At 48.8% G+C, this 25,159-nt stretch overlaps 1 protein-coding gene across 1 annotated transcript in view; it reads right to left on the bottom strand.

Annotated features, from left to right (window-relative positions):
* Nucleotides 1-25,159, bottom strand: part of CPZ (carboxypeptidase Z) — a 159,992-nt gene that overhangs the window by 110,886 nt on the left and 23,947 nt on the right. Inside the window, exon 2 of the mRNA XM_063924203.1 lies at nt 11,487-11,516. Within this exon, the coding sequence (XP_063780273.1) occupies nt 11,487-11,516 (30 nt within the window). The remainder of the gene's footprint in view (nt 1-11,486; nt 11,517-25,159) is intronic.

Here is a 25,159-nt window from a genome sequence, read left to right as displayed (position 1 = left end):
TGCAGGCGGATATGTGCGTTCCTCGCACCAAGAGACATATCTCCTCCAGATATGATGATAGTGTTTTGACGTCACAGCTTTTCTGGCCTGAACCATGGTAGCAATAACCTTCTTGGAAAGGCCCTTGTGAGCTAGGATGTTCCGCTCAACCTCCATGCCGTCAAACGAAGTCGCCGTAAGTCTGGGTAGATGAATGGTCCTTGTTGAAGATCTGTTCTTAGTGGTAGAGGCCAAGGGTCTTTGACGGACATGTCCAGAAGATCCGAGTACCACGCCCTCCGAGGCCAATCCGGGGCAATCAGAATTGCCTGCACACCTTGATTCCTGATTCGCTTTAGCACCCTTGGGAGGAATCGGAGGAAACAGGTAGACCAGCTGGTATGGCCAAGGCGACGCCAGTGCGTCCACTGTCCTCGCCTGAGGGTCCCTGGTCCATGAGCAATACCAGTGAAGTTTCTTGTTGAGACGAGAAGCCACCATGTCTATTTGTGGGCAACCCCACCGGTCGATGATCTGCTGAAACACCACATGGTAGAGCCCCCACTCACCCGGGTGGAGATCGTGACTATTCAGGAAGTCCGCCTCAAAGTTGTCCGCACCGGAATGAAGATTGCAGACATTGCTCTTGCATTTCTTTCCGCCCAGAGGAGTATCTTTGACACCTCTCGCATGCAGGCTCTGCTTTTTGTCCCTCCTTGACGATTGATATAGGCCACTGCCGTGGCGTTGTCCAACTGTACCTGGATCACGTGATCTTTGAGCAGAGGAGAGGCCTGAAGCAGAGCATTGTAGCTCACCTGAAGTTCCAGAATGTTGATCGGAAGGAGGGCCTCGTGGGCTGACCACCTGCCTGGAACTGCACCCCTTGGGTGACAGCTCCCCAACCCCGTAGACATGCATCTGTCGTGAGGAGGGTCCAATCCTGAATCCCGAAACTCCGGCCTTCCAGGAGATTAGAGGACTGTAGCCACCACAGGAGGGAAATCCTGGCCTGAGGTGACAGCTGAATCATCCGGTGCATCTGGAGATGCAATCCAGACCACTTGTTCAGGAGATCCAATTGAAATGTTCTGGCATGTAACCTCCCATGCTGGATCGCCTCGTATGAGCAACCATTTTTACTAGCAATCTTATGCAAAGATGGATGGACACTGGAGTAGGTCAGAGCACCATGCGGACCATCTGTTTTAGCCTTGTCCTCTGGTAGAAACACCTTCTGGGCCACAGTATCCAGCAACATCCCTAGGAACAGGAGCCTCTGAGTTGGCTCCAGGTGGGACTTCTGTAAGTTGAGGATCCACCCATGGTCTGACAGAAGATGGATGGTGCGGTCAATATGGAACAACAAAAGCTCCTTGAATCTTGCCTTTAGCAAAAGATCATCCAGATAAGGGACCACATTGACTCCCTGGACCCGGAGTTGAAACATCATCTCCGACATCACCTTCATGAATACCCTCGCTGCTGTAGACAGGCCGAAGGGCACTGTAATTGGAAATAATCTTCCAGCAGAGCAAGTACGCCTGATGAGGCGGCCAAATCGGAGGTGTCCTTGATATCCAAGGAGACCATAAATTCCTGTTCTTCCAGGCCCGCAGTCACTGCTTGCAGGGATTCCATTTTGAACTTGAGCACCCTCAAATAAGGATTAAAGGATTTCATATTCAAAATGGGTCTGACCAAACCGTCCAGCTTCGGTACCTCAAACAGGTTTGAGTAAACCCCTTGCCGTGTTGCGGTAGTGGTACTGGAACAATGACATGGGACTGGACCAACTTTCGGATAGCCTTGTTTGGTCCGCAATCCACTGACGCAACCACAACACTGCCATGGCAGAAGTCAGAGCATTAATGTTCCCCATTTCCTTGAGTGAATCACAGAGGACACGGGTGCTTCAGGAGGGTTACCATACTAGCTAAGGGCATATCTCCCGAGAGGCCCCCTGAATTGTAGTGGCCCATGAATGTATGAATTGGGTCATCCAGCAACCCGCAATGACCGGTTTTTGTGATATACCGGCTGCTGTGTATATAGACTTTAGGGTAGTCTCTATCTTCCTATCTCCAGGATCCTTCATGGTAAAGGAGCCCAGGCAGGCAGCACCGCCTTTTTAGACAGACGAGAGACCGAGCCATCCACCCCAGGGGTTCTTCCCAAAATTTTCTAACTTCAGGAGCAAATGGGAAAGTGCGCAAAAACTTTTTGGACACTTGGAATTTTTTATCTGGATATTTCCAGGCCTGTTTAAATAAGTCATCTAACTCTGAAGAGTCATGGAAAGTGACATTAGGCTTGTTCTGTACAAACAAAAACGACTGCTGTGACGCAGTGTCCTCTAGAGGGAGCTTTAACACATCCCTCCCTTATAGCCAAAATGAGGGGTTCAATAGCATGAGCAGAATCGGGATCCAGGTCATCCCCATCCTCCTGTATATCATCATCTGTATCAGATAGTAGTGCAGGTAAACCATTCTTCTGCATACCTCCCAACTTTGTCCTCCTATGAAGAGGGACACACGTGCGGCGAAGCCGCGCACGCTCACGAAAATGGTGTGTGGCCTATGAAAAGGGGGCGTGGCTTCACGGGAGGACCCTTGGTCGTGAGCCACGCCCCATTTTCATCACTGAGGGGGCATGCTCAGCGCTCTGTGAGTTGCTGGCATGACCTCTCTCCCACTGTCTGCGCTGAATAGACGCTGTGCGCATGCGCGCAGTGCCTATTCACTGCTGCACTGCTAAGTAGAGCAGCGAGTACAGGAGCCTCCCAACTGCCACCACCACCACCACCGCGGGACACTGCGGCCCGTGGGTGGGACAGCGGGACAGTCCCCAAAAAAACGGGACTGTCCCGCGAAAATCGGGACAGTTGGGAGGTATGCTTCTGTGGACCTGCATGAGAGAGGGGGGGTGGGGCTGTGCATCTGCCCTAGCAGCTAAATCTGCAACAGGTTGTTGCAGTAGCTAAGTTTTCTGCACATTAGCAGCGAGCTGGGATGACATATCAGACATCATAGTCTTAAGAGACCCTAAGCAGTGGGGCTCAGGACCCTCGCTCCCAGCCCCTTCATGATTTGTGAAGCCGCGCGCTCCCGAAAAGGAGGTGTGGCCTATGAAAAGGGGGCGTGGCTTCGCGGGAGGATCCACGCCCCCGTTTTCGTCACTGAGGGGGCATGCCCAGCGCTCTGTGAGCCGCTGGCATGCTCCCTCTCCATCTGACTCCACTGAATAGACGCTGTGCGCATGCGCACAGCGTCTATTCACCGCTGCTCTGCTAAGCAGAGCAGCGATTGACAGAGCCTCCCAACTGACCCCCCCACCGCGAAAATCGGGACAGTTGGGAGGTATGCACATACACACAGACAGTTATAACTAAAGCCTGCCCTACTGTATGTGAGAGGAGACACAGAGAGAGATGGACACCAGCACACCCTGAGCTGCACAGCCCCAGTGAGGCTATCAGCTCCCTAAAATACAGCAAACACTAATAATCTTAGTCCTAAATAGGATCAGGATAGTGTACACAAGCGGAGCTTCCCCTTTACTACACCATAGGGGGTGTGGCCTATGAAAAGGGGGCGTGGCTTCACGGGAGGATCCGTGATCGCGAGCCACGCCCCCATTTTCGTCACTGAGGGGGCATGCCCAGCGCTCTGTGAGCCGCTGGCATGCTCCCTCTCCCTCTGACTCCACTGAATAGACGCTGTGCGCATGCGCACAGCGTCTATTCACCGCTGCTCTGCTAAGCAGAGCAGCGATTGACAGAGCCTCCCAACTGACCCCCCCACCGCGAAAATCGGGACAGTTGGGAGGTATGCACATACACACAGACAGTTATAACTAAAGCCTGCCCTACTGTATGTGAGAGGAGACACAGAGAGAGATGGACACCAGCACACCCTGAGCGGCACAGCCCCAGTGAGGCTATCAGCTCCCTAAAATACAGCAAACACTAATAATCTTAGTCCTAAATAGGATCAGGATAGTGTACACAAGCGGAGCTTCCCCTTTACTACACCCTGTACCAGATATCCAGCGTGGCTGAGGAGTCAGGAAGCGCTGTGTGTGCTGTATATGGCTGCAGTAAGCAGAGGAATGGTGCCAAAACGCCTCAGGTCCCGCTCTGAGGTAGCTCCACCCCCTTCAATGGCGCTAGAGTTACATATATATTTAATATACTGGCAAAGTCTCCTAGTTAGCTTAAAACATCACACAAGTGCTAGTCAAGCCTTTTGTGCCAGTTCTACATGGGGAATCTTAGCTGGACCCCCTGGGAGGGTCCTGTATGCCGCGCCCGTGGTCAGCCGCACTTTGAACCGGGGGACCCTCCTAGCGGGACCCCCGGTTTGTACTCACCACCGATGTCACCTTCAGGCAGCGTTAGGGGTGTGCCGTGTGCTGCGGCTGTGACAGCCAAGGCGCAGTGGTCCGCTGTAGAACAACCCCTCAGGACGGTGGTCCTGCAGCGGGGAAGCGGCTCTGCACCTCGTAAGGCCGGTGAACGTCCCTCCCCTAACTCCCACGGTGCAGGTATGCTGTTGCCCAGACAGCATACCGAAAATAATAAAAGTTTAAAAGAAAATTAAGAAAACTTTTCTGAAGCTGCAGAGATGTGCATCCTCTCCTGAGGGCACTTTTTTCTAAAGTGCCTGTGGGAGGGGACATAGAGGGGAGGAGCCAGCACACCCAGTTGAAGAAATTTAAAGTGCACTGGCTCCTTTGGACCCCGTCTATACCCCATCGTACTAGATTTCTCCAATATCCCTTATGGATGCTAGAGAAATAATGGGGTGGTTTTTTTTTTAAAGATGCATTATATAATATTTTTTAAATCTGATAAGCCAGCACCTCTATGCTTGAAATTCCAGTCAAGGTTCACAATTAAAAAATATTAACATTGATGAAGAGTTGGATAACACCTCCCACTATGTCAAGCGTATTCAATATGCGTCCCATAGCATCTGTGAAACTACACATCCCAGCATTCCCCGCTACAGGTTTAGCCTGCCCTGGTAGTAAAACTGTAGTAGGGCATGCTGGGATGTGTAGTTCCACAGCAGCGGGAGGGCCGCATGTTGATAACCTCTGCAATACTGTAGCAGTGGCAAAGGTGAGTAGTAGCAATTTTAGGGTAAGGGAATTGAATTAGGAGTGCCATGCGCCTGGGGGGGCTAGGCATACCCTTAATGCAACCTGGGCACATGCCACCTTCTTGTATGTGCAGAGATATACTTATGTGCCATGCGCTCTGCGTACATACTATCAGGCTTGAATTTGGACAAATCTGTTTGACTTCCGCAATTTTAATATGTAAACATTTGTTTTAGCAGGAGTTATGCTTTCCGCCACCCATTCATCAATGATCCCAGATATTCTGTTATTTGTTCATTTGTTGATCCCAGAAAAAAAAAAAATATTCCACTGAAAATGGACAAACAAAGAGCAGGACGTATCAAAAGAAAAAATGCAGCAAATCCTTCCTAAAATGCTGTTTTTGAAGGTTTACACATAATATATAGATTCCCAGTATGTATGGAAAGTGTCCACAGCAGATATTGGAGAGATTGCAACTTTTCCGGAACTTGGGCTTGATAGAGAAAGACATCAATAGATGGTATTGGCTATAGAAACCTATGCGTTACTTTTTGCAAAATTCTCCATTATTTGCCGCTTGTGCATTCTCTGGCCGATGGCCGCACATGTGCATTTTAATCCCCGGATCATAAACCTGGAAGTATAGGAAAAGCTGGCCCAGGAAAGTAGATAATCCTGCTTACCAGCAAGCTAAAGTGTCACTACGCAGGAGGATAGAGGGGGAGATGATCACAATTTATTACATGAGGACCACACAAAAAAAAATCACAGGTTTGGGTATCATCAGATTTCTGTTTCACAGCACTGGAAAAAGGAAGAAATGCAGCTTTATCTTTTGCTGGATAGAAACTTGAGCTGACAGATAAACCCAGGTTAGTTACCAATGGCAACATTTATTAACTTCTGCCAGGAGCCAAAATACATACAGTATAAGAAATAAGTAGCTGGCTAAAAATGGACATAGCTAACAGTGCAGTAGACAGCAGGATGGAAACAATACTACACTGTATCAGAACGTGCTGATTTTCTATCACGTATACTGTAATTATTACATATAGAAAATTAGATCTGAATATAAGAATACTTGTACCTAATTCCGTTCTTTGCTGCAGCACAGAAACATTGCTTTGTTAGATTCTAGTGGTAGTGGTATCAGTATGCATGTGTGGACATGTATTTATGGACATTCCATTGCAGTATTCCTCCAAAACTGGAGCTCACTTCCATCTGTTTCAACCTGGAACCTGTCCAGGAGTGCTGGGGATATTTTAGCTACAGTAGTAAAAGGTGCACTAAGTCAACTTTAAAGGGTTCTATTTGATGGAAATATGTGTGTACACGTGGAGGTATGGCAGAGGTATGTCCACGCCAGCAAAATGTATTGACCCAATTAGCAATCCGGTGGCTTAACCAGTAGTGTGGTTTATTGAGAATAGTATATACAGCCATACTCTCTGTGGTTACACCGGTTAAGCCATGAAGCAGAGCTTGTAGTGGAGCTGGGTTGTAGTACTGTAGGTCACCAGGCAAGGTCTGTACACAAGGTGCGAGTAGCGGTGGCAGGATGCTGGAACAGCAGTAAAAGGCAGGTAATGGAAGATCTCTCTGGAGATGAGCGGGGAGTCCATCTCCAACTATGTCACTCTACACATTAACAAAATGGGCAGTATACTCTACAGCAGCCATCTTGGATAGGGGATGAAGCTTCCCTGGAGGAACCATCTTGGAGTATGTGCAGTAGCGCACTCTTATACCAACACCATAGTCTTCATATACAGTACCAGCAGCTCTCATATTGTGTATTACTCTACTTAGGTGTGGTGAGAGCTGCGTGGAAAATTACTACCACTATATTTATGTTCTTAGTCATTAGACTCTGAGGGGCATATTCAATGGGGTGCAGGGGTTTTCCCGGCAAAAATAAATTTGCATACCCCATCCCCAGTTTCAAATTACTGCGGTTATGCCCACTTCCCATACCCGCAGTATTCAATAAAAAAGAAAAAATGGTTGCCGGATACTAATGGTTGAAAAGCTTTGTCCCTTACAGATTAATGCTCTACAGCTAGGAAAACTGGGCAGAAGAACTGTAAAAATATTATTCTGCCATACAGAGGAGTAATAACTCACTTTTATCTACACTACTTTACTCGCATCAGTGCCACTCTAAATCCCTGAAAGCCCCCCACCAGGCACCATCTTGACCTCAACATGCCTCAATGCATCACTTCCTGGCTTGTATTTTTGGGGGGTCTGATGCCTTCTTTGCTAAGAAACTATAGCCAACACCATACCCCCAACCCATTACAATTATGGCAGTGCAGTATCTGGCAGCTTTACAGGTACGAATCAGCATGCACTAGCTTGTGACAATGAGTGAGCAACAATACAACCCCCAGGATGTAGATTTTATAAGCCCCTTTCAGGACATAAGACTTTCTGCTCCCCAACATCTCAGTCAGCTCTCGGGGAAGAGCCAGCCTAGTTTTGAAGCCAATATGACGATGAGGAAGTGTTCTATTTGGATAAATCATTTTCATATCCGCCATATTTGCTTCAAAAAGAGGCTGCCTCTTCCCTGTGAGCCATCTGAGATGCAGGGAGGAGGTGCTGTAGATAGACATTAAGGCTGCCTCACTGCACACACCGTGATCATACCTATGGTTGTGCCACCATGTCAATAGCAAGTGCTATTCCGATCTCAAATGCAGCCACTATAGATTTCTACAGGGGCTGCTACATTGCCATATCCAGAATGTAAAGCATTATCAGATGGCATGTATGGTCTGATAACCGTACATGCACAGTAGCAATCCCTTTTATTCTTACACATTGCAGTGACAGGGTCCTGTTATTGTGGAGATAAGAAATTTTAATTATAGGGCCCAATTCCCTTGGTCCAGAACAATCTCCTAGGTACACCTAGTTGTAGTGCCAGCCCTCAACAGGCCCCAAGCTGATAGGTTGCATTGGAGGAATGTGACCAATGGAAATGGGGGGTCATTCCGACCCGTTTGCACGCAGCAGTTCTTCGCTATGGTGCGAACGAGTCTGGAATGCACATGCGCGGCGTGCGAATTGCACACGTGCATTGTTGCCCAGCGACAGAGGTCACTGGCCAACGACGCTGACAGAGAAGAAAGCAATCGCAGTGGTGACCGCAAGAAGATGGACAGCAAGAGGACGTTCCGGGGCGTCAACTTACCGTTTGCTGCCATTTTCGGGGAGTGGTAAGTAAACCGCAGGCGTGTCCAGGCGAACGGAGGGCGGAGATGTGACGTCAAAGCCGGCCCCATCATCGTTGGATCCGTCGCACAGGGTAAGTATGTCCAGGGCTGGTCTTGTTTTGAGTGAAACTTTTTTAGCATTGCAGGGCTGCACAAGCGTTCGCAGCCCTACTATGCTAAAATACACTCCCCCATAGGCGGGGATTAGTTGATCGTACCAGCAGCAAAAAGTTGCTTGGTGCGATCAACTCGGAATGACTCCCATGGTGTGAGTACATGCAGTATATACAAAAGTGTCTGTCTGTGGGAAAATATGGGAATACTGTACGTACTGCATGGATCACGCTGGCTTTTGTTATAATTATATTTCCCATTCCATATATTCCTCTCCTACTGTGTATTCCTTTGACTCTGGTATGCCAGATGTTTTATGAACTTGACTTTGCAAACCTTGCAATCTGTCCTCTTGAACTTTGCTTAGTTACAGCTGTGCTGGGTATGTAACCTGCTGATAATCACTGTGCTATTAGTACCCCACTGTTAACCCTCTACACTTTCCTTGTCTCAGGGACTGGATTATATTATCTGTAAAAACATATTTTACAAATACAGAATACTGAAAGAGGTGCGGAAAGGGCAGTTTCTTGCCCTTATCAATGAGTGTCATATCTTTCTGGTGCCTACCAAGATTAGCCGTTAGGAAATGGTACAGTCCCACCCACATCAGGTTAATGGGAAGATACAGTGCGGGAGATTTATCATATTTTGGGAGGAAAATAATGTGGAGTGAGACAAAGCACCAACCAATCAGCTTCTGACTATCATTGTACAGGTTGTGCTAGAAAAATGATGGTTAGAAGCTGGTTGGCTGGAATTGTATCTCTCTCCAAGTTTTCATCTTTCTCCCCAAAAAAGTTGCTGTTGTGATGGCGTGTAAACGGGCTTACACATTTTTTGCTCATAGCCCAATGGGACTGCAAACAAATAATCTGTGAGTCCGGCGGTATGTTAAGTACAGCATACATACGCAATTGTTCACGTTGGAAGCAGTTTGTGACTAACTGGATTGCACCCCTCCCCCATATGCTGATATTGTTATAGTCCCACATTTTTAAGACTCCTGATGCACCCACATTAATTTACATTTCACATAATTAACTTTCTGAAACCCCCCTCAAAGTGTAAGGATCAGATCTAGTTACGACCATGTACTTCTTTCTATTCAATTTAAAGAAAGTGTGTTAGGGTGTCATGCATGCCAGCATGTCCGACATCTGTATACCAACTACTGTATAAAGTACCAGTCAATCAGATTCTAACTGCCACAGGCGAATTTAGAGGTAAAGGCGCCCCTAGGCACAACAGTAATGGCCGTCCCCCTTGCCTAATTTTATTATTTTCATTGATTGGTTATAAGCCCTTTGATAATAGCCAATTTTAATAGAATAATTAAAAAAAGCCTCCAACTATGGCATTTTTTTATTTAGGTATACATATTATTTACTAAGTAGACAGGTTACAGGGGCAGTAAGTGCATGTCCTACCTGTTTACACTCCATGCAAGATGGCATATGGTACAGAACAGTACATGCGCAGAGTCTATGGTGACCTGAGAGGGAGGGGCCCAGAGAGAGGAGCCTGCACATGGGTCCTCTCCTCCCTTAAACTTCTTCTGGTTGGTAGTTTATCTCTCACCTCTCTTTCTCTCTCCAAAGCTTATTACATCTGCCCCTATGTGTTTTTAGACCTGGGGGAGCATAAAAGTATCTGTGACACTGCAAAATGTATAGTCATACTACAGATAAGACATTTGTTAGGAGTTGAGGAAGAAGGACAGGAGAGTAGTATGGGGGAAGGACCTCTGAGGGCCACATATAGCTGCTTCTGTGTGTACGCAAACTTCATCTGCAGCACAGTGGTGCAAGTACAAATATTTTCTTAGTGGTACTGAGTGCCAAAAAATGGGCGTCGTCATGTGTTGTGAGAGGGCGTGACCACATGCTGCTAGTGGGAGTGGCCACATGACACTAGCAGCGTGGCCACACAACAGCCCCCCTTTTTTTTTTATCTGGAGGCAAGGCTAAAAATATATAGTAATGCCTCCAGTATAATAGAAATATATAGTGATACCTCCAGTATAATAGAAATATATAGTAATGCCCCCAATTTAACCACTTGCCTGGCATGGTCGCATCAGATGCGACCATGCCTGCAAGTGCTCTATCTGACCTGGTCACACCGGATGTGAGCAGTCAGATAGAGAGTGATAGCAGTGGCAGGGAAGAGACACTTCCCTCCGCTGCTGCTGTCAGGGGGACCGGAAGGTCCCTCTGCCTCCCTGCACTCTCCCCCTCTGTCTGCCATGCTGCTGATCACTGCCCCCCCCTTCCTCCAGCAGCTGCAGACAATGGCAGCCGCTGGGGAGAGTAAATGAACCCTCCCAAGCCACCCCCAGAACCCCCTGTACACCTACAGGCTGTCCTGGCTTTCAAAATGAAAGCCGCTATGTTCCCGATGTTCCGATGGTCGTGGTGTTCCCGATCGATGTTTCGATTTTTGAAGGGGGGGGGGGGGCAATTTTTAAAAAAAATATATTTTTTCCCTTTTTTTTTTTTTTTTTTTAACTAAAATCATTTGGGATAGAGTTAAATTCATGTTCTTCACCTAATTCACTCATAAAAAAACCACGACAATTTCGGAGCAGTTTTCGGCGAAATAAATAGTCAGTTAAGTGGTTAATAACAATATATAGTAATGCCTCCATTATAACAACAGGAAAATACAGCCACTGTCGCACTCCCAGTAACCCTGACAAAGTGGGAGGAGCCATCATGCTGCCAGACACCATGGTCTTGTTGCTTTGTGGCACAATATAATTGTGGTAATGGTAAAGTGTGTGGCAGGTGGTACTGCGTACCCGTTGCCAAATTCTTATGGGTACTCCGTACCCGCATACATGCGTCCCAATCACTGCTGCGCCTCTTTGTGCGCACACCCCAAGGGACACATTTGCTGTGAGACTTTATAACTACTTAGGCACATGCACAGTTGAAAAACATCGTCCCTTTGTGTGACTATCGGCATTGCGCACAACTCAGAATGAGGCCCATTTAGTAGAGCAATGGATAATATTGAGTTTAGTTTCTCTTCAAAATGCAAAAGACTCACCTTTTGCTGCTGCGGGATCCACGCACCTACCTGCAAAGCATAAAGAAGAAAGAGGTTTATTATACAGGTTTATAACACTGCAGACATGACATACGCTGGCCTAGACCATGGGGTCTATTTAGTAAAATAATACAAGGTGCAGGATATTATCTCTTACTAAATAACTGATAAAAGCTGATATACAGTATGCTTAAATAGTAGATCAAAATATCTATTATATAAATGGTCTAAGCTGTCTAATTTTTTTAGTTGGGCTTTGGAGGGCGAGTCTTCAGTGATGCAAACTATTACTTGCCTTGTAGTTTCCCTCCCTGGAAAGCTCAGTGTATGTATTGTAGACCCCACCTGACCAATCAGGTGCTGGATTCAATTCCATAGACTTGTATCAGCTTTCCATGCACACCCAGAAGATGGTTTGGGGACACTTACAAAATCAACATGTCTGATAACCATAGGCGTGCGCAGCACATTTTATTAGGGGGTGCACCGTCGGAGGGGTGTGTCTAGCACCGCCTTTAGGGCGTGTCTAGCACCATCTATTGACGGTCAACGCAATATAAAATATCCACCCTTGTACCAATCCTAATAAAGCAGATACATTGTCAGATGTTGTGGTGTGCACCAAGCAAACACCCCTGATGGCACTCACTGCAATTACACTGCTCCTCCACAGCCTGGTCTGGCTCCCCCTCTCTTTCCCCTGCAAGCTGCAGACTAGTACTGCTGCTGCTGGAAAAACGAGTGATGTGTCAATGTTGCTGCCGACCGCCTGCCAGTATTGAATTTGTCTTCCTAAGAGGAACGCTGGCTGCATGCTGATCCTCATCAGTGGCTGGCGTCGGCATAGCATAGAAGGAGAGAGGTGGGCATGTGGCGGGTGGGCGTGCGAGCAGCATGATGTAATCACATCACATCACGCTGTTTTTGTACATGGAGGTGGAGCCGGGAGTTTGAAAGCCGTGGCAGTGGCACCCTTGATTAACCCAGGCGTCCGGTCAGTAATGCATTCCTGACAGGGTGCAGCGCAGAGGGGACAGTAATCAGCCTGTTCGGTGATCGCTGCATCAGGCATGTGAGATCGGGATGCCAAATATTAGGGGGTACCTGTGCGCACCAGGCACCCCCCCTGCGCACACCTATGCTGATAACATTATGTGTACTCAATGGGGGTATTCTGACCCGATCGCACGCTGCAGTTTATCTCAGCGGTGCGATCGGGTAAGAACTGTGAGGGCCGTCGGGCCGCTACAATCGCCTTTGCCTGATTGACAGGCAGAGGCAGTCGCTGGGCGGGGGGTGCGGAACGGCGGCGTTTGGCTGCCGTTTCGTGAGCGCAGTCCGGCCAACGCAGGCGTGGCCAGACCGAATGGGGGGCGGGCCGCAGCGGCTGCGTGATGTCACACACAGCCGCTGCGGGCCGGGAAGCGATGAGTAGCTCCCGGCCAGCACGCTAAAGCTGCGCTGGTCGGGAGCTACTCTTGAAGTGCAAAGGCATCGCCGCTGTGTGATGCCTTTGCACTTCTGCGGGTGGGAGGCCAGCACTGACATGCGGGGCGGACTAGCCCTGTGCTGGACGTGCCCCCGCATGTCAGTGTGAATGATGACATGATCGTAGCTGTGCTAAATTTAGCACAGCTACGATCATCTCGGAATGACCCCCAGTGTGCATATTGGCATAGAATAAGTCCATGTGTTATAGAGTCATGCATGCAAATATAGTAGAGGAATGTAGGACTAACATTACAAACACTGCTACACCATACCTGCCTACTCTCCTGGAAGTTGTGGGAGACTCATGATCTTCAGGTAGTCCCCCGCATCCCCAGAGGAGTAGGCAGGTTTCCCACATCCTTCCGGCTTCATAGTGAAGCGGGCAGGATCCTGGGATGGAGGGGGAGGGGGGGGAATTAATGATGCGGTTTGCATAATTGTGGCCCCTCCCCCTCCTGCTGCATATAATAATGTATAGAAAAATAGGATTTTAATACCTACCGGTACATCCTTTTCTCTTAGTCCGTAGAGGATGCTGGAGACGGGATCCGCAGGAGACATGGGCACTTTAAGACTTTGAAAGGGGTGTGAACTGGCTCCTCCCTCTATGCCCCTCCTCCAGACTCCAGTTATAGTTACTGTGCCCAGGGAGACGGACATTTAGAGGAAAAGGATTTATTGTTAAACTAAGGTGAGATACATACCAGCTCACACCACCAAACACGCCATACAACATGGCATTTAACAGAACTCCAGTCAACGGCATGAACAACGTCAGCAACAGGCCGACTATAACATGACACAACCCGTGTGTAAACATAACTAATAACTGCAGATAGCGTTCGCACTGGGACGGGCGCCCAGCATCCTCTACGGACTAAGGGAAAAGGATTTACCGGTAGGTATTAAAATCCTATTTTCTCATACGTCCTAGAGGATGCTGGGGACATCATAAGAACCATGGGGTTTATACCAAAGCTCCAGAACGGGCGGGAGAGTGCGGATGACTCTGCAGCACCGATTGACCAAACATGAGGTCCTCATCAGCCAGGGATCAAACTTGTAAAATTTCGCAAAAGTGTTTGAACCCGACCAAGTAGCTGCTCGGCAAAGTTGTAATGCCGAGACCACCCGGGCAGCCGCCCAGGATGAGCCCACCTTTCTGGCAGAGTGGGCCTTCACTGATTTCGGTAATGGCAATCCAGCTGTAGAATGAGCATGCTGAATCGTATTACAGATCCAGCGCGCAATAGTCTGCTTGGAAGCAGGCGTCCCAATCTTGTTGGCAGCATACAGGACAAGCTTCCGCTTTCTTAAGTTGAGCCGTTCTGGTGACATAAATCTTTAAGGCCCTGACAACGTCAAGAGATTTTGACTCCGCGAAGGCGTCAGTAGCCACCGGTACCACAATAGGCTGGTTCATGTGGAACGATGAAACCACCTTCGGCAGAAATTGTTGACGAGTCCTCAACTCTGCTCTATCTTCATGGAAGATTAAATAAGGGCTCTTGTGAGACAAAGCCGCTAACTCCGACACCCTCCTTGCGGATGCTAAGGCCAGTCGCATGACCACTTTCCAAGTGAGAAATTTCAACTCCACCTTCTGTAAAGGTTCAAACCAATGTGATTGAAGGAAATGCAACACCACGTTAAGATCCCATGGTGCCACTGGGGGCACAAATGGAGGTTGGATGTGCAAAACACCTTTCACGAAAGTCTGAACTTCTGGAAGGGAGGCCAATTGTTTTTGAAAGAAAACCGATAAGGCCGAAATTTGTACTTTAATCAAGCCTAACTTTAGGCCCGCATCCCCACCTGCTTGCAAGAAATGGAGAAAACGCCCTAGCTGAAATTCTTCCGTAGGAGCCTTCTTGGATTCACACCAAGACACATATTTTCTCCAAATACGGTGATAATGTTTAGACATTACTCCTTTTCTAGCCTGAAGAAGAGTGGGAATGACTTCACTGGGAATACCCTTTCGGGCTAGGATCCGGCGTTCAACCGCCAAGCCGTCAAACATAGCCGCGGTAAGTCGTGATATACGCACGGCCCCTGCTGTAACAGATCCTCTCGTAGAGGAAGAGGCCAGGGATCTCTTATGAGTAATTCCTGAAGATCTTGATACCAATCCCTCCTTGGCCTGTCCGGAACAATGAGGATCGCCTGAACCTTCGTTCTTCTTATGATCTTTAGCACCTTTGGAATGAGTGGAAACGGAGGGAACACATACACCGACTGAAACACCCATGGTGTCACCAGCGCGTCCACTGCTATTGCTTGAGGGTACCTCGACCTGGAACAATATCTCTGAAGTTTCTTGTTGAGGCGAGACGCCATCATGTCTATTTGAGGAATTCCCCAAAGACTTGTCACTTCTGTGAAGACCTCTTGATGAAGACCCCACTCTCTTGGATGGAGATCGTGTCTGCTGAGGAAGTCTGCTTCCCAGTTGTCCACTCCTGGAATGAAGATTGCGGACAGAGCGCTTGTATGTCTTTCCGCCCAGCGGAGAACTTTTGTGGTCTCTGCCATTGCCGCTCAGCTCTTTGTTCCGCACTGGCGGTTTATGTGCGCTACTGCTGTTATATTGTCTGACTGTATTAGGACGGGCAGATTGCGAAGAAGACGTTCCGCTTGAAGAAGGCCGTTGTAAATGGCCCTTAACTCTAGAACGTTTATGTGTAGACAAAATTCCTGGCTTGACCATTTTCCCTGGAAGGTTTCCCCCTGTGTGACTGCTCCCCAGCCTCGGAGACTCGCATCCGTGGTTACTAGGATCCAGTCCTGGATCCCGAACCTGTGTCCCTCTAGGTGGTGAGAGCTGTGCAGCCACCACAGGAGCGAGATTCTGGTCTTGGAGGACAGGATTATTTTCCGGTGCATGTGCAGATGGGATCCGGACCACTTGTCCAATAGGTCCCACTGAAACACTCTGGCATGGAATCTGCCAAATTGAATGGCCTCGTAGGCCGCCACCATCTTCCCCAGCAATCGAGTGCATTGATGGATTGATACTCTCGCTGGTTTCAGAATTTGTTTGACCAAACTCTGAATTTCCAGAGCCTTCTCTCCTGGAAGAAAAACTCTCTGTAATCTGTGTCCAGAATCATTCCCAAAAACAACAGCCGTTTTGTCGGATTCAACTGTGACTTCGGCAAGTTTAGGAGCAAACCATGTTGTTGCAGAACGGTCAGGGAGAGCGCAATGTCCTGCTCCAGCTTGTCTTTGGATCTCGCCTTTTTCAGGAGATCGTCCAAGTCAGGGCCGGTTCTGGGGCTTTGCACGCCCCGGGCGGCAATGGGGGGGGCGTGGCTTCGTACAGGAGGCGTGGCCATTTACGCCCCCTGTACAGACTACTGTAGCGCTCTGAAATGTGCCCCCCGCTGGCCGCTGTGAAGCCCTTCGTGGAGAGGTCCTTTAATGTGCGGTACGCGATGACGTCATCGCGCACCGCACAGTAAAGGACCTCTCCACGAAGGGAAACTCTAGTTTCCCTTCACAGCGGCCAGCGGCAGCGGGGGGCACAGCTGCAGCGGATCTTGCCCTGGTGCAGCGCCCTCCGGATGGCGCCGCCCCGGGCAAAAATCCTGTTTGCCCGTGGCAAGATCCGCTACTGGTCCAAGTAAGGGATAATTGTGACTCCTTGCTTGCGAAGGAGAACCATAATTTCCGCCATTACCTTGGTGAAAATCCTCGGAGTCGTGGACAGACCAAACGGCAACGTCTGAAATTGGTAATGACAATCCTGAATAGCAAACCTCAGGTAAGCCTGATGCGGAGGATATATGGGGACGTGTAAGTAGGCATCCTTTATGTCGACCGACACCATGAAATCCCCTTCCTCCAGACTGGAGATCACTGCTCGGAGAGATTCCATTTTGAATTTGAATTTTCTTAGGTAAAGATTTAGGGACTTTAGGTTCAGAATTGGTCTGACCGAGCCGTCTGGTTTCGGGACCACAAACAGGCTCAAATAAAAGCCTTCTCCCTGTTGTGACGGGGGAACCCTGATAATGACGTGATTCAGACACAACTTTTGTATTGCATTGCATACTACCTCCCTGTTCGGAAGAGAAGCTGGTAAGGCCGATTTGAAAAATCGTCGAGGGGGAACGTCTTGAAACTCCAGTTTGTACCCCTGTGACACTATTTCTAAAATCCATGGGTCCAAGGCCGAACGAGCCCAGAATTGACTGAAGAGCTTGAGACGTGCCCCCACCGTTGCGGACTTCTGCAGAGGAGCCCCAGCGTCATGCAGTGGATTTGGCAGAAGCCAGGGAGGACTTCTGCTCCTGGAAACCTGCCACAGCCGGAGATCTTTTACCTTTTCCTCTTCCTCTATTAGCAAGGAAGGAATAACCTCAGCCTTTTTTGTATTCATTTGGCCGAAAGGACTGCATCTGCAAGTGGTGAGCTTTCTTTTGTTGTGGAGGGACATAAGGCAAAAATGACGACTTAACCGTGGTAGCCGTAGATACCAAATCAGCGAGACCTTCACCAAAGAAGACACCACCTTTATATGGGAGAGATTCCATATTTTTCTTTGAGTCGGCATCAGCATTCCATTGATGAATCCACAATGCCCTCCTAGCTGAAACCGCCATGGCATTGGCTTTTGATCCCAAAAGGCCAATATCTCTCGCCGCTTCCTTTAGGTAGGCTGCAGCGTCCCTGATATAACCCAGCTTTAAAAGGATGCTATCCCTATCTAGGGTATCTATGGCCCTCATTCCGAGTTGTTCGCTCGCTAGTTGCTTTTAGCAGCATTGCACACGCTAGGCCACCGCCGTCTGGGAGTGTATCTTAGCTTAGCAGAATTGCGAACGAAAGATTAGCAGAATTGCGATTAAATAATTCTTAGCAGTTTCTGAGTAGCTGGAGTCTTACTCCTACACTGCGATCAACTCAGCCCGTTTTGTTCCTGGTTTGACGTTACAAACACGCCCTGCGTTCGGCCAGCCACTCCCCCGTTTCTCCAGACACTCCCGCGTTTTATCCTGGCATGCCTGCGTTTTTCCGCACACTCCCAGAAAACGGTCAGTTTCCGCCCAGAAACACCCACTTCCTGTCAATCACACTCTGATCACTTCAACGATGAAAATTCTTCGTTCGGACGTGAGTAAATCTACTAAGTTTTGTGCTAAAATACTTAGTGCATGCGCGCTGCGTACCATGCGCATGCACATTTTTGCCTTAATTGCTCCGTTGCGAAAATCCTCAACGAGCGAACAACTCGGAATGACCCCCTATATCAGATGACAAGTTATCTGCCCACTTTTCGATAGCACTACTCACCCACGCAGATGCAATGGTTGGTCTGAGTAGTGTACCTGTGGTGACGTAAATGTATTTTAACGTATTTTCCTGTCTACGATCCGAAGGATCCTTAAGGGCTGCCGTGTCAGGAGACGGTAAAGCCACCTTTTCAGACAACCGTGATAGAGCCTTGTCCACAATGGGAGGTGACTCCCACTTTTCTCTATCCTCAGAGGGGAACGGATATGCCATCTGAATCCTTTTGGGAATCAGAAACTTTTTGTCAGGATTTTCCCACATTTTTAAAAAAAGGATATTCAGTTCATGAGAGGGAGTAAACGTTACCTCAGATTTATTTCCCTTATACATACAGACCCTATTATCAGAAACAGCAGGGTCCTCAGTGCAACACGTCTTTTATTGCCACAATCATGTACTGAATGCTCTTTGCCAATTTTGTGTCTAATCTGGTATCACTATAGTCGACACTGGAGTCAGTGTCCGTGTCGGTATCTGTGTCTGCCAACTGAGCAAACGAACGTTTATGTGACCCCGAGGGGGTCTGGACCTGTGATAACACATCCTCCACAGATTTCTTCCATGTCTGGTTCTGAGACTCAGATTTATCTAATCTCTTATTAATAAGCGCCACATTAGCATTCAAAGCATTCAACACATTTACCCGGCGGCGCCGACAGGGTCACTCCCACAGCCGTTTCTGCCCCTAACACAGTCTCCTCCTGGGAAGAGCACTCCGCCTCAGACATGCCGACACACGTGTACCGACACCCACAGACACACTGGGCAAAAAGGGGACAGACCCACAGTAAAGCCTGTCAGAGAAACACAGAGGGAGCCAGCTCACAACCCAGCGCTTATCCCAGTTCTGAAACTATAATATAATGCCTCAGACCCTGCAGCGCTTTTATAATAACATATTTTAGCACCAAATTAACCCCCCATTTTGCACCCTGTTACTTGTACAGCAGTGGTGAGGAAGGACCAGCGTCTCTGCAGCTCTGTGAAGAGAAAATGGCGCTGATGAGAGCTGTGAGGGCTAAGCCCCGCCCCCTTCATGGCGCGCTTCAGCCCGGCTATTTTTCAAAATAATTATACTGGTGGAGGTAAGGATTTAGTGCCTAGGCACTTCAATCACACTTTGCCAGTCTCAAATGAGGAGTTATATGCTGCCCAGGGTGCCCCCCCCCCCCCGCGCCCTGCACCCTGTAGTGCCGCTGTATGTGGGAGCATGACACGCAGCGCGATCGCTGTGCGGTACCTCAGAAGCTGTCACTGAAGTCTTCTATCTTCTTCTACTCACCTGTCTTCTGACTTCTGGCTCTGCAAGGGGGGTGACGGCGGGCTCTGGGAATGAACCCCTAGGCTTGCCTAGTGTTCTAAACCCTCAGGAGCTAATGGTGTCCTGTAGCCAAGAAGCAGAGCCTTTAAACTCACTGGAAGTAGGTCTGACTTCTCTCCCCTAAGTCCCACGATGCAGGGAGACTGTTGCCAGCAGTTCTCCCTGAAAATAAAAAAACCTAACAAAGTCTTTTCCGAGAAACTCAGTAGAGCTCCTCAGTGTGCATCCAGTCTGCCTGGGCACAGATTCTAAACTGGAGTCTGGAGGAGGGGTATAGAGGGAGGAGCCAGTTCACACCCCTTTTAAAGTCTTAAAGTGCCCATGTCTCCTGCGGATCCCGTCTATACCCCATGGTTCTTATGGTGTCCCCAGCATCTTCTAGGAAGTATGAGAAAAAAAATTAGATTATGTGTAAATTACCTACACTGAACAGGGTATCCGGTCTCTAGGTCTACCACACCTAGGTCGACAGTCATTAGGTAAACCACTATTGGTCGACATGCATTAGGCCTACATGGTTTCTAGGTCGACATGAGTTTTCACAATTTTTGTAATTGTTTTTTACTTTTTCATACTTTACGATCCACGTGGACTACAACTGGGAACGGTAACCTGAGCCGAGCGCAGCGAGGCACCTTGCCCGAAGCATGGCAAGTGAAGCGAGCCATGCGAGGGGACACGGTGCACTAATTGGGGTTCCCGGTCACTCTACTAAGCAAACACCAAAAAAAAAAAAAAAACTCATGTTGACCTTTTGTCATGTTGACCTAATGCTTGTGTCGACCTATTTTGAATGATGACTTAGTCACCGACGACCAATAGTGGTCGACCTTGACACTGTCGACCTAAGTGTGGTCGACCCTACGAACCACATTCCTGAACAGAACAGTTCCCGACCAGAATAATTTCCACTGAATTGATAAAGCTCTGGACTGCTTGAGAGGGAGAAGCAGGTACTGTACTATGAAATTAAATGATTTGGAGAAACACAAAGAAGACAACACGTGCCTGCTATTACTGTGAGAGGAGGCTCCAGGGTGTATTAATAGATTCCATATCTCAGAAGCTCATGGAGAGAATTGCAGGTAACATTAGCTACTGTGCAGCACTGATGCATCTGGATGACCTGGATGTCAGCCTTGCTTTGGAAGAACTCAGCTGTCTGGGTAAGACTGGCTATAAGAAACACAGCCTAAAACAGTCATTGAATAAGGGCAGGTTCTGGTAGACTTTCATGAAATATGGTTTGGAAATGTGTACAAATGGACGTATGTGTGTATGTTCCAGCATAACTCTGGAATGCCTGGAGCAATTTACACCAAACTTGGTATACATATGACTTACAATCTGGACAAAAATACTATGGGGTAAGACACCCCCAGCACCCCTAGGGGTGGGGATGGGAAGGGGGTGACATGTAAAAAGCCATACTTTTCAGCATAACTCTGGAATGCCTGGAGCAATTTACACAGAGGCACACAGAGGCACCCACAGGTAGGGGCAGAGGCACACATGACTAGGGGCCGAGGCACCCACAGGTGAGGATAGAGGCACACACGGGTAAGGGCAGAAGCACACACAGGTAAGGAAAGAGGCACCGATGGGTAGGGGCAGAGGCACACATGGGTAGGGGCAGAGGCACACATGGGTAGGGGCAGAGGCACACATGGGTAGGGGCAGAGGCACACATGGGTAGGGGCAGAGGCACCCACAGGTAAGGATAGAGGCACACACGGGTAGGGGCAGAGGCACACATGGGTAAGGAAAGAGGCACCTACGGGTAAGCGCAGCTGCACACACAGGTAGGGGCAGAGGCACACACAGGTAAGGACAAAGGCACACATGGGTAGGAGCAGAGGCACAGACGGGTAGGGGCAGAGGAACACACGGGTAAGGAAAGTGGCACCTACGGGTAAGCGCAGAGGCACACACGGATAGGGGCAGAGGCACACAAGGGTAGGGGCAGAGGCACCCACAGGTAAGGATAGAGGCACACACGGGTAAGGAAAGATGCATCAACGGGTAAGCGCAGCTGCACACACGGGTAGGGGCAGAGGCACACACAGGTAGGGGCAGTGGCACCCACAGGTAAGGACAGAGGCACACACTGGTAGGGGCAGAGGCACACACGGGTAGGGGCAGAGGCACACACGGGTAGGGGCAGAGGCACACACGGGTAGGGGCAGAGGCACACACGGGTAGGGGCAGAGGCACACACGGGTAGGGGCAGATGCACACATGGGTGGGGGCAGAGGCATACTCTTGTGTCAAAGCTAAGCAATGAGACCTAGGGCCCTTTGACATAGAGTCAGCCTGCAAACCTAACATAGTTAATATACAGTGGGCGGAGCTTGGCTTGTCGTCCCAGCATTTACAGCACTGAACAGGGCAACATCCAAGGCCGGCCTGGCCATCTGGCACTTCTAGCACATGCCAGAAGGGCCGATGGGCAGGTGGCCCGATCCGGTCCCTCAGACAGCCGGGAAGGTCGCGTGCAGCGCAGCCTCCGGCTCTCTGCTTCAGCCGCCCCCCACCGTCTCCATGGAAATGAGGGCGTGCCGTGAGTCCACGCCCCCGGACTCGCGGCGCGCCCCCGCCCCCAGTAAGCATCGCCATGGTAATGGGGCCGTGCCATGAGTTCACGCCCCCCATGACTCGCGGCACGCCCCGTACATCATGGCGGTGCACCCCCGTGAAGGGCGTGCGGACCCCCCGTGAATGCTCACGGATGCCCGGGCCGAATTAGAGCCCCAGACCATCGCTGGCAGCATCAGAGGCAGGACGGGGGCAGAGAAGGAGGTGGATTATTCTCCTCAGCACCAGTATTTTGACAGCATCAATCCGGGGAAGCCCAGAGCCTGACAAATATAGGCATTATTCTTTAAGCACAAGTATTCAGCTAGTACTAATAAAGAATTTATGTATTGTTAGCAGCTGCCTGCAGCACCACAGCGCTGCCTCTGTTTCTCACAGTCACTGTTCTCAACGCAAAGTGTCACAGCCTAACGAGATTACCAGCCCTGCTGCTGATTCTTACAACTGAGCTGAGCTGCGCCACTTCTTATACCCACTAGCCATGCCCAGCCAGCTGCATACCTGCCCCTTCCAGTCCCTGGCCGCCGCCTGGAGTCTGCTGATTCTGAAGAGGCCGTCCAGAGCCGGCTGCAGAGATTGACTCACAATGTCATCATCTTGTGAGGTCCTAGCAGCGGTGTGGCAGCTGGAAGTGGCTGTGAGGGACATCCACGACAGGGAATAAACAGCCAGGTGACACACTCATACATCCCCCCTCCCGGTGGCCTGACCAGTCGCTCGCACATCCGTCCATCACTGATTTATAATAAAGAATAGAAAATACCAACCCAAAACATGGCTACTGGTGTGCTATGTCCTGGACCCGCTGGCATGCCTGGGCCTGGGTAATCTGTACCCCCTCCCCCGGCACCACTGAATGTGACACACACCGGGGTAAGTATCACAAAATCCTATAAACTAAGTGTTTACTGCAACTTACAATACGGGATGCGGTCAAGTTACCTACAATCAAAATCCCGACAACCATTAACCGACGGTCAAAATCCGACAAGGTCATAATCCCGGCATGGTTAAAATATCGACATTTAAAAAATACAGACAAGGTCAAAATATCGACATTTAAAATGTCGACAGGTCAAAAAGTCAACATCAGTTTTCCATGATTTTTTCATTGAAACAGACTTGCCCATACTTTACCATCCCAGTGGACCTGGAGGGGGAATATAATAGTGTGCAGAGTGCAGTGAGGCACCGTGCCTGAGGCATGACAAGCGCAGCGAGCCATGCGAGGGGACGCAGTACACTTATACAGTGTCCATGTCGACACATCAAAAACAATTAAAAACTTGTCAACTTTTTGACATGTCGAAATTTTAAATGTCAGTATATTGACCTTGTCGGGATTTTGTCCGTAGGTCAGTTGTCTTCGGGATTTTGACTCCAGATATTTCATACTAAAACCTACAATACAAAGCAACTTAAATGTATTGTACGCACACTCACTGATTATGCAAGTTTCTACAAAGGAATTATTTTATTTAACTGGATGCTACAGTGAGGATTCCTACACTACAAAGAACTTTCAGAGATTATCACATTCGATAAATTAAATGCAAGTATAAATCATAAAGTACAGGAACACATATTAACCTTTAACAATCATATCACATTTAAGATACAAGATACAGGTACAACTGCGTTTCAAATATCCCAGCAATTGGGGCCCCAATAACCTTGTATAGCCTTTACAGCTAGCTATAAGTTCATCTCCTGAGGTTTGAGGTAAATGTAACAACTGGGAGGTTGATATATACAAAATTCATCTGGTTTTGATTCGGGTTTGCAGTTCTCTCCTGGCTGTAACAATAACCTAACAATGAAGCAATCTTTCCTTTGCTGTAACTCAGCAATCATTTTTAGTAACTTTGGACCCTATTCAGCTTCAGTTGCAGATTCTGCTAAAAAGAATCCGCAACTGTTTCTGTAGCATGCTGGGGGCACGCAGCTGCCCTGAAAATTGTCTGGGCACGCCTGTGTTGGCCGGACTACTCCTCCACAATGCTGCCTCCCCCCCCCCGCCCCCGACCCCAACAGCCGCCGCTGTCAATCACATCCCCTCCAACACTTTACACACAAAAATCGGTACAAATTAGAAAAAGGGGCGTGGCAACGGGTAAACCACGCCCCTTTTCCCATACTTTCAATGGAAGGTTGGAGAGCCAAAAATAGGTACAGACCATAAAAAAAAAGGTACTGTACCTATTAAAAAGGTACAGTTGCAGGGTATGCAATCATAGGGACAAAGGTGTTAAGCCTGGAGAATGGATAAAGAAGATAAAGCAGTGATAAGTACAAGGTGATAACGCACCTGCCAATCAGATTGTAACTGTCATTTTTCAAATCAGTAATGATTGGCTGGTGCGTTATCAGCTTGCGCCTATCACTGCTTTATCACTTCTCCAGGTTAATACATCTACTCCAAGGTGTGATTGTATCCTTCAGGAATGTGATCACACTGTGGCTGCACACGCATGTACTGTGAGGCCGCAGAATGTGCACAGTGTGCCGAAAATCGCTCAATTGCGATTTATCGGTACACTGCAATCTTAGGCCCTCATTCCGAGTCGTTCGCTCGGTATTTTTCATCGCATCGCAGTGAAATTCCGCATAGTGCGCATGCGCAATATTCGCACTGCGACTGCGCCAAGTATCTTTGCTATGAAGATAGTATTTTTACTCACGGCTTTTTCCTCGCTCCGGCGATCGTAATGTGATTGACAGGAAATGGGTGTTACTGGGCGGAAACACGGCGTTTTATGGGCGTGTGGCTGAAAACGCTACCGTTTCCGGAAAAAACGCAGGAGTGGCCGGAGAAACGGGGGAGTGGTTGGGCGAACGCTGGGTGTGTTTGTGACGTCAAACCAGGAACGACAAGCACTGAACTGATCGCACAGGCAGAGTAAGTGTGGAGCTACTCTAAAACTGCTAAGTAGTTTGTGATCGCAATATTGCGAATACATCGGTCGCA

The sequence above is a fragment of the Pseudophryne corroboree genome, chromosome 1 (assembly GCF_028390025.1).
Source record: "Pseudophryne corroboree isolate aPseCor3 chromosome 1, aPseCor3.hap2, whole genome shotgun sequence".
In the NCBI taxonomy this organism is placed as follows: domain Eukaryota; kingdom Metazoa; phylum Chordata; class Amphibia; order Anura; family Myobatrachidae; genus Pseudophryne; species Pseudophryne corroboree.
The sequence above is the reverse complement of the archived record's forward strand: the minus strand, read 5'-3'. Positions and strand labels throughout refer to the sequence as shown.